This window comes from Castanea sativa, chromosome 8, assembly GCF_040712315.1.
Source record: "Castanea sativa cultivar Marrone di Chiusa Pesio chromosome 8, ASM4071231v1".
In the NCBI taxonomy this organism is placed as follows: domain Eukaryota; kingdom Viridiplantae; phylum Streptophyta; class Magnoliopsida; order Fagales; family Fagaceae; genus Castanea; species Castanea sativa.
The window spans coordinates 47266743-47276710 of NC_134020.1; the positions used below are offsets into that span (position 1 = coordinate 47266743).

Here is a 9968-nt window from a genome sequence, read left to right on the forward strand (position 1 = left end):
GGGTCAATTTCTAGTTCGATTTTGATAACTATGGTTTGAAGTTTGAAGCCACAACATGCACTAAATTGAGAAGTTTTTTTGAATGATGTAATTAAGTAATGCACCCATATCTTACATGGCACTCACATATAGACTCATGACGAGACCTACCTTCCAATGTGAGAATTAGTATTACGCAAGGGTAATGACATGATTTTTATTTCAAGAGCTATTGTTTTCAATTTGTATTCCAGTAGTTGATAATTTTTCATTAAAAAAAAAAAAGGTACTTGATAATATTATCAAGTACTTTTTTTAAAACTCATTCTAAGACACATTTCTAGTTGTCTTCTTCTTCTTCTTATTCTTCCTCCTCCTCGATGTCGCTTACTTGTATATTAAGAAAATAAAAGAAATGACAAATCTGCACTTTTTTGCGTGTAATTGTCGACTGCCTCTCCCAGCTTCAATTACTTCAATAGACGTGATGATGCCACAGGCCCACATGAAGCAAATAAAGTGGCTCACTGTAGCATCTTGCAAACTATGATTTATCCCAGTTTCTATGCTCTGATTTACAGGTTTACAACTGAATGGTTCATAAGCTCACCGGAGCAAAAAAAAAACTTGTTCCCTTTGGTTGATTGTGTGCAGTGTAGGGAGTGACAGTGAGGTCCACCACATAAGACAGCATGCCCAAAAGTTGGTGATAGAGGGGGGCTGTCATTTTAGTTCAAGAGTTAGGTGCAACAAACTACATTGGATTTTGTTTTTGTCATGGTAGCAAAATATTTCTAGAAGATCAATTCAAGCTTTCTAAATTTTATATTGGAAACCAGTCATGTTTACTTGCTAAACACTTAAATCTCAATCTTAATTACTACATAGTGAAATGGTAGGATTGCCTAGTCATTTTACAATGACAACGAAAAGAAACCTAATTGTACAAGATAAGCTATATACGCCATTTATAAGGACATCAAACCTAGGATAATTAACTTTATAACTTGTGCACCACTTTGAGCAGCGATTGACCCCATATTTTAGTACCCACCATGGCTACAATGCTTCCCCTTTCAATCCCAAAACTCTTCATTTTCTCTCTTCTCTCTTCCTTTTCCGCAATTCTTGCCACCGGGGAAGATCATGGTTATGTTAGAACCCTAGACAGGAAGCTCATTGGGCTCAAAAAAGAGAAATATAGCCATATTCACTTCTATTGGCATGACACTGTTAGTGGCCGTAACGCTACTGCAATTCAAGTCGTGCCCCCGGCCTCCAACTTCAACGCAACATTCTTTGGTGCAACATACATGATCGATGATCAAATGACTGCAGGACCTGAATTGAGCTCAAAATTGATAGGAAGGGCTCAAGGGTTTTATACATTGTCTTCACAAGAAGAAGTTAGTCTATTAATGGCTATGAACTTTGCATTCATTGAAGGCAAGTATAATGGTAGCACGATTACTGTGCTAGGGAGGAATTCGGTTTTCACAAAGGTGAGAGAGATGCCTGTGATTGGAGGCAGTGGGCTTTTCAGATTTGCTAGGGGTTATGTTCAAGCCAGGACTTACACGTTCAATTCCACAACAATGGATGCCACAGTTGAGTATAATGTCTATGTGTCGCATTATTAATTTGTGCTCTCTGCCTTTTTTAGTTTTTACTTGCTATTGTGGCAAGAATAATAGCTATCACTCACTCAAATAAAAAAAGGTAAAAAGAAAAAGAAGACATGAATAATATAGAGCTTGGGTTCGCTTATGCTATACAATATAATTTTTTGTGTTTTTTTTTTCTGTGAATATACAATATAAAATAAAATAATTAAGAAAAGTGTTATTGCAAGCTTAGCAAGCCTAGCTTCTAAGTTTTTTCCTCCAAAATTTAAGGGGACAATGTTGCTTAATCTGAGTACAAGTTTGGGCTTTAAAATTTGCATGGCCCCAATTAGCTCTAATATATCCAACATCCCCCTTTGTCTCATAGCTTATTTATTTATTTGAAATGGGTCTTCAAGCTTAATAATGGATCATTTTGTAAAAAATTATACAATAAAATTTATATTATCCCTATAATCACTCTATTTTCAATCCACAATATTTTTTTAGTTGATATGCATATTAATTTAGTGGGTGAAAAGTAGCTTAGTTAACAAATTCATTTGTTATTATAAATGACCTGGAATCTAATCCTAGGGGTGTTCATAAACTCGTTATAGGTTTAGAACATGGGCACAAGTGGGTTTGATTTAAAATTAAACTCTAACCACTAGGTTATGCTTGGGTGCTGATTCTCTTACGTAGAAACGAAATATATCAGAAGTAAACTTAACAGAATTTTATCCTACTAAATTAATAATTTTTCATTATGGCTTTTATTTTATATTATAATAAATATTCATAATATTTTATTATATTATATATTTTAATTAGCCATCTCTAAAAGAGAATATATAAAAAATTATAAAATAAATCCTTCAAAAGATATTCAACTTTTATACTTTAAAGATTAATCATAACTTTTAATTTTTTTTTCATGCTTTGTTATTTTATTTTTATAAAATTTCTTATTTAATTTGTAAAAATATGCTTGAAAATCATTAAATTCCCCTATATATAAATTAACTTTATCAATTTAATATCTATATTTGTGTTTAAACTAATTGCTAAAGTAATTATGACATTATCGCGGTTCAACTTTGGTCAAACTCTAATCTGACCTTAAAAATCTTGAACCTCTCCCCTTTACTAGTTCTTTGAACAATTTGAGTTTGGAAACCATGGTTAGGAAGAGAAGATCATACCTAGCTTGATCTTTTGCTTAATTACCCATAAGGCTTTCTTTGATCTAAGTCAAGAATGGTAAATCTATGTGCATACAATAATACTGTCTTCAACTATTGTACCAGATTTAGACAAGGGAAAAAACAAGCAAATCTATCTAAAAATATGACAAATAGAGGGTTTTGTCAAAGAGCAAGACTTAGATACAATACTTAGGTGTTATTCCTTAGGTTCATATTTTAAGATTCTGCCATATGGATTTTTTCTCATAGATTAAAAATGTATTTTTTAGTTAAGCAGTCACATGGCTGAATTTTAAGAGATGAACATAAGGAACAGTACTTAAGGTACTGTACTTCAGTTTTGTCCTTTACCAAAATACATATTTCCTTGAAAGGGAATTTGAGTTTAGAAAAACATCGGGTTTTGAGACCTTTTGGATGGATTGTCCATTTTAGGATTTTTAAATCTTCGATCCTGCCATTTGTTTCATTTCTTAATAATTTATTTTGCCAAATTTTGTGAGTTACTTCAAATATTTTTGGCACAAAAGTTATATAATGGGATTTGAATCAAAGAACTTTGAATACATGAGGAAATGACGAGCTGTTTTTGCCAGCAGAGATGGTTCAGTTGGAAAGGCTTGGGCATTTCGTCTAACCCACCTAAATTTGAGTCTCGTTGCTAGCAGTCCTTCGTTGATGGGAATCCATAGGGATTGACTTGTGAGTCTTAACTTGAGTGCTTTGCCATGGGGCTAGCGTAACTTATCTAACCCCCATTTTTTTACCCAAAAAAAAAATTGATGAGCTGCTTCTAATTCGGTTCCCAAAAATATGCAAGCATTTTTTTTTTTTTTGGTACTGTAACTAAATTTCCATAATTTGATTACCTATCCAACATTTGATCACCCATCCATAAACAAGGCATCATTCTCTTCACAAGGTTTGTTCAAGTAGTGAGTTGATTCCCAACTTGAATTCAATCGGCCTGTGATTATTTTTATCGAATCATGTCTACATCAAAAGGAAATATGCTTATAAGAAATGAGATTTTTTTTAAAAAAAAATATGAAAGAAAGGAGATCATTAGCTTGGAATATAAGTTCAAGTAAACTTTTTATGGATTAAAATAAACAATTCACCATTTATTGGCTCCAATGGACCTCCAATAAAAATAAAATAATTAATCTATCATGGAGATGGACTATGAAGGGTGCAATGAATTAAAGAGTAGTTTTATGAGTAAAGATGAAGTTTTCCTTCCCCTCAAAAGGATGGAAAGGAAATGCGCCAATGTAATACAAAAATAAATAAACTAACATCACTCACTCCTCGTGATAATAGTATATGCTCTAGATGGTTCCATACATGTGACTAGCTATCGCTATCAATATCATGAAAGACAATTCAGAATCGCAGGCACACGCAGTGGACCCCAAGCTCACAACTCACAACTCATCATGACATCTCATATGGAGCAAAAACCAAAACGGGTGTCTTTTCTTCCTTCCTTCCCAAGCCAAGTCTCAAGCCACCCAATTATTCTCCAGTTTTTTTCACACCCATATATCCTTTTGTATTTGTGTTGGGTGGATCAGTTGATTATTTTCTCAAAATGTTACAAGAGTGACTGAGTGAGATGCGAAAAATTTGGTAATTTTTTATGTATTTATAATAGGAATGGTAGCTCACTAACAAAAGTTTTACAACTATATAAAAAATTATAATTTTTGTTACAACTATCCAAATGGCAAATTGTAAGAGTAATGGGAGAAACTAATAGGCCTATATAAAAGTGACAAATAATCAATTATAGTCTATCACGTAAAATAGTTGAATTACTGACGCACTAATGTCTCCTTCAATGGTAACAAGCTTTTTCAAGGGTTTGAACTTTTAAATATTTTAAATCCTCATTCTTGATCCACATTTATAGCTGTTGTAAGTTGACCTCTCTCTCTCTCTCTCTCTCTCTCTCTCTCTCTATATATATATATATATATATATATTGTTTGACACTTCGCACATGTTAAATTTCTTCATAAAAATTATTCCTAAATCGTTAAATCAAAAGTCCTATGCTCAAATCACATTCTTTGAAAAGTATGTGATTTGAACATACTTTTCAAAAAGAAAATGGAAAATTGATTGCCATATGAAAAATATTAAGTTTTATGAACTAAATATAAGTATAATAAAATCTCATACATAGTAAAATTTAACAAATTAAGCTTTAAAAAAAAAAAAAAAAAGAAGGTACCCCTATGGAATGCATTCTAGGCCCTTTTATACTAAGCTTTACAAAAAAATGATGGCTTCTGGATATACAATGTTGTACTAAAGCTTCCTATATATTAAATAATATTGATACCCGGCCCTCTCTTTCGACCAAAATAAAGGCCTTACCAAAAAAATAGAAATAAACCAGTCTTTAGAGTATTTTAGTACGTTTAAAATTTATATTCTACACCAAACTTTTTAAAACATATCAAACCTTTAAAATTGGCAAACATCATTCACACAACTTAATTAAAGAAGTACAACTTTTTCATCATATTTTTATAATTTATTGCAATAACAAACATTGGTCTAACACGGGTCATTATTTTATTATCTGTCATTGGCAAATTTGCCATCTTGTGAGAAATTCTTGTCCAGAAACTTCTTCCAACAATTAGAGCCAAGTCTTCCGAGGGGGTGGCTGGGTTGGTCATTCCACATAAAGGTTGACGAAAAACACTGACTTGTATAGTCTTAATAACACACCTTTGTTTTTCAACATTTGGATTAACAAAAGTCCTTCGTACAAATTACGTGTCATATTGGGGTTGGCCAATGTAAAGACTAAAGGCCTTTGTTCACTTCATAAATAGAGACATTAGCCAAGTCCAATTTTTGTGCCACCATTGAGAGCATAGTAACCATCATTGTGTTCCAATGGCTAAAATTCTTCCCATCTTGGCTTCCCTATCCACCATCTTCTTCCTCATCCTTTCCCTCTACACAGTTTTGGTCATCGGAGAAGGCCATGGCTTTGGAAGAAGCCTAGACAGGAAGCTCCTTGGGTACAAGAAAGAGAAGCTTAGCCACTTTCAGTTCTATTGGCATGACATCGTTAGCGGTAAAAATCCCTCTTCAGTCCCAGTTATAAGAGCACCCAAAAACACATCAACCTTTGGTTTTTTAACCATGATTGATAACCCTTTAACCTTAGGACCAAAAATGAGCTCCAAACTGGTGGGTAAAGCACAAGGGTTTTATGCCTCTGCTTCACAAGAAGAGGTGAGTCTTTTAATGGTGATGAACTTTGCATTCATTGAAGGTAAATATAATGGTAGCACAATCACTGTGCTAGGCAGGAACCCAGTGTTCCACAGCGTGAGAGAGATGCCAGTTATCGGTGGCAGTGGGCTTTTCAGGTTTTCTAGGGGTTATGCTCAGGCCAAGACTCATACTTTTGATCCCAAGACAGGAGATGCCATTGTTGAGTACAACGTCTATGTATTGCATTATTGATGTGTTCTTGAGCTTTTGTTGTTAACTTTTATTCCTCTTGATTCTCTTTTTGAGGTGCAGATTTCAAGTATGTTGGCCACTTGGATTACTTTAAGCTAAGTGGGTTGGTTAGCGGTTTCTTACTTTCTTTTGTTCAATAATAGGCCAATATAATGTTTATTTTCTGTAATTTTTGTCCTACTTTCACGCCAAATTCAGTCATAAAAGAAATCCGAAAAGTCCATGTAATGATTAAGTTACTATTTAATAGTCATTTTGTTATTATTTTTCTTAATTTTTTGGTTATGTATATTTTTATACATAATTACAATTTGTTAATATCTCTATGATTCAAACTTTTTTCCCTTAAACTCTCAAATATTTCAATAATACCACGAATTTAACTGAAGTGAACTCATCATTTTTCATTATCATTTACTCTGGAAGTGGAACACACAATATATATATAGGCAATATTCAAGTACAGTTATTAAGTATTGTTTATTAAATTTTTTCTATTTTTTAGAATTTTTTTTTTAAATTTCGTAATTTATTTTTTTTAATAAAATAAAAGTGTATATTTTAGTTATATAATTATACAGGTGTATCTTAAAAAAATGTTGTCCACCTATATATCAAACCCGATAATAGAAGTGTCGGTGTGGTAACTATTTGCTTTAAAATAACCATCCTATCATTGGCTTATTTGCCAATAACCCGCCGTACGTAAAGACACCATCTTAGAATTTAGTTTTACTTATTTAATTTTTATTGTAGTTTAATTGATTCATTTTTTGTTTCTTTATACTTTATAGAGTTTGAATAGTAGTATTGTTGAATTGTCATTTTTTTTTGTTGAGTGTGCGTAATTTGAATTGATATAGTCGATTCTATATTACCCATTCTCCGTATTATATGAGTACTTAGAGCATTCATATTCATTTTTTCTAATTCTATCCTATTTTACTATCTAAAAAACTACTCTATTAATTATACCATATCATTTTATAATACCCAATATCAAAACTTTTATTTTTTTTATTCGACTCATTAAAATAATATATCTTCACAATAAAATATATATATTTTTTCCCAATTTTATCCTCATTGAATCCATTACTTTACTTTTTACCTTCTTCTCTTCTAGACTCCTCCTCCATCTCCACACAACTCTAGATCGACGAAACTTAAAAAAAAAAAAAAAAAAAAACCATCATGCCGATCAATGGCATAGCCACCACAACGCCGATCTTCCAGACTCCTCCTCCATCATCCATATTAACCCAGATCGGCAAAACTGGAAAAAAAAAAAAAAAAAAAACCATCACGCGGATCAACACCACAACCACCACAACGCCGATCTTCCAAACTCCTCCTCCATCATCTATATCAACCCAACTCCTCCACATAACTCCTCTATCATCCATATCAACCCAAATCGGCAAAACTGGAAAAAAAAAAAAAAAAAAAAAAAAAAAAACCCACCACCTCCAAAGAAACCCACGCTGATCACACACGCAGACTCCTCCTCCATCATCCATATCAACCCACACGCTGATCGCAACCCACATCTTCAAAGAAACCCACAACAAAAAATCCATACCACGCTGATCGCAACTCACAACAAAAGATCCATACCAAAAAACCATCGGAGTCGTCACGCCGACCCTATGAGGGTGAATTCGCAGCGATAGCGAGAGAGAGGGGATGAGAGAGAAGAGAGAGGCTTGATGTGAAAGAGCTGCGGAGATGGGTGAGGTGAATTGGCATGGCAAGAGAGATAGAGATCAAGTGTAGCGATGGAGAGACAGAGATAAGAGACCGTGGAGAGAGAGAAATGACTGATATTTACAATAAAATATTAATATAAAGTTTACCATTAAGCTATAGTGCGATTCTATGTTTAGAATCGCACTGTAGTTCCATGATATTTTTTTTTTGCAATTGTTCCAAAACCCAACATTCAATATAGCTCTCTTTTGGACCTCAATGGTATACTACTTTGGATTGGCATAGAGAAGAGGTTTAGCCCATTCAATGCTGATGCTCTTAAAGGGTTTATGATATTTAAAATTTTGATTAAGAATTCTTACATTTTTAAAATTTCCCTGCTACCGGAATTTTCAATTCCCAAAACACATACAATTATGAGAAAAAAAAAAAAAAAAAACTATTCGACCTTTTTTTTGCAATTGGATTTATGCGTACCCCTTAAGTATTGGATCAAATTAAATTTTGATGCTGTCATTAGAGATGAAAATTTTTCAATAGTAGTGGTGAAAAGGAATGAGAATGCCCGGGATGGGAATATCATTATGGCATCGAAAGAACAAACGGATCCAAGTAGCCCCTTGCTAGAATAAGCAGAAGCTGCTCTATGTGTAGCCAGGAGAGCAGTAGCTGAAGGCTTTAAAAACATAACTGTGGAAGGTAATGCTTGGAAATTGGAATGTAGTTGAACTTTTAGGCAATCCAGATCTCAGACCCCACTAGAGTATATCTGCTATTTTTTATGATGCTTTTTGGTTCTTGTAAAATCTGGTAATTCTGATTTTGTCTCATTTTCTATTCTAGTTAGAAAAGGTAATTCCCCTGCTCACTTCCTAGCCAAATGGGCAGCTTTGTACAATTTTGCTGGGTTAGTTCTCATCTCTTCCTTGCCCCTCCTTGTTACTCGGGCTTTGGAAAGAGATGGATCTAGCCCTCTCCTGTTTTGTAATCTTTTGTGTTGAGTTTAATGCAGTATTTATTCAGCTAAAAAAAATACTCGTAGATGGTATTTTTTGTCCTTTTAAAATAAGATATTTGGATTTAAACTCGAGTCACCCAAGGGAAGTAACGAAATTCATAACATTTTTAAATTAGTTTATCACCTCATATGAGTCAATAAAAAAATTAATTAGAGAGTAATGGGCCCATGTGAGAGGAGGTAGGCTAATTTAAGAATGTTGAAATTTCTTTTTTTGTGAATTTTTGTTGTCACTAGTTTTATTGTTTAACATTTGATGGAGGATGGTGTTGATTAAACAATGCATAATGACAATTTGGTATATGTAATCATAGTAGATGACATTCAATTGGAAAATGCTAGAACTACAACTTTTTTCACAATTTTTGTCACAATTTGATCATATGGCAAGTCGTGAAAGGTGGAGTAAAAGTGGTAGATTCACAACTCCATCACTCACAACTTGCCACGTGAGCAAGCTATAATAAAAATTGTGAGAAAGGTTGTGGTCCTAAATTACTTTATTCAATTTAATAGCCTTCACGCCCACTGAATTATTCACCATTTTTTTTTTCACACCTTTCCTTGTGTTTTTGTGTTGGGTGAATCAATGACTATTTTCTCAAATGCTACGAGAGTGAGATGAGAAAATTTTTAACGATTTTTTAATTTATTTATGAATTTGTAAAACGGCTGGGAGAACAATAATGTCTACTTTAATAGTAACAATCTGTTAACTCCAAGGGCTCTGAACTTTTAATTATTTTAATCCTCATTCTTAAATCCTCGTATCAAATCTTTAAAACTGGCAAGCATCATTCATAACACTCAACTAATATTTTTTATGAGCTAACAATACTCAACTTAATTAAAGAGTTTCTTAAAAAAAAAACTTAATTAAAGGGGTTCCATTTCTTCATCATATTTTTTATAATTTATAGCAATAACAAACTGTTAAATTTTTTTCCATTTGTA

At 33.1% G+C, this 9968-nt stretch overlaps 2 protein-coding genes across 2 annotated transcripts; both read left to right on the forward strand.

The window, feature by feature from the left end:
• Positions 1-993: 993 nt before the first annotated feature.
• LOC142608162 (dirigent protein 22-like) lies at positions 994-1761 on the forward strand. The gene has a single exon (XM_075779876.1). The coding sequence runs from the start codon at positions 1035-1037 to the stop codon at positions 1617-1619; it is 585 nt and encodes a 194-aa protein (XP_075635991.1). The 5' UTR covers positions 994-1034; the 3' UTR covers positions 1620-1761.
• A 3891-nt stretch (positions 1762-5652) lies between these two features.
• Positions 5653-6560, forward strand: LOC142607282 (dirigent protein 22-like). Its single transcript, XM_075778726.1, has one exon. The coding sequence runs from the start codon at positions 5708-5710 to the stop codon at positions 6284-6286; it is 579 nt and encodes a 192-aa protein (XP_075634841.1). The 5' UTR covers positions 5653-5707; the 3' UTR covers positions 6287-6560.
• Positions 6561-9968: the final 3408 nt, after the last annotated feature.

Excerpts from the sequence above, each read along its gene's own strand:
- LOC142608162 (XM_075779876.1), top strand. The coding sequence starts at position 1,035 with ATGGCTACAATGCTTCCCCTTTCAATCCCAAAACTCTTCATTTTCTCT.
- LOC142607282 (XM_075778726.1), top strand. The coding sequence starts at position 5,708 with ATGGCTAAAATTCTTCCCATCTTGGCTTCCCTATCCACCATCTTCTTC.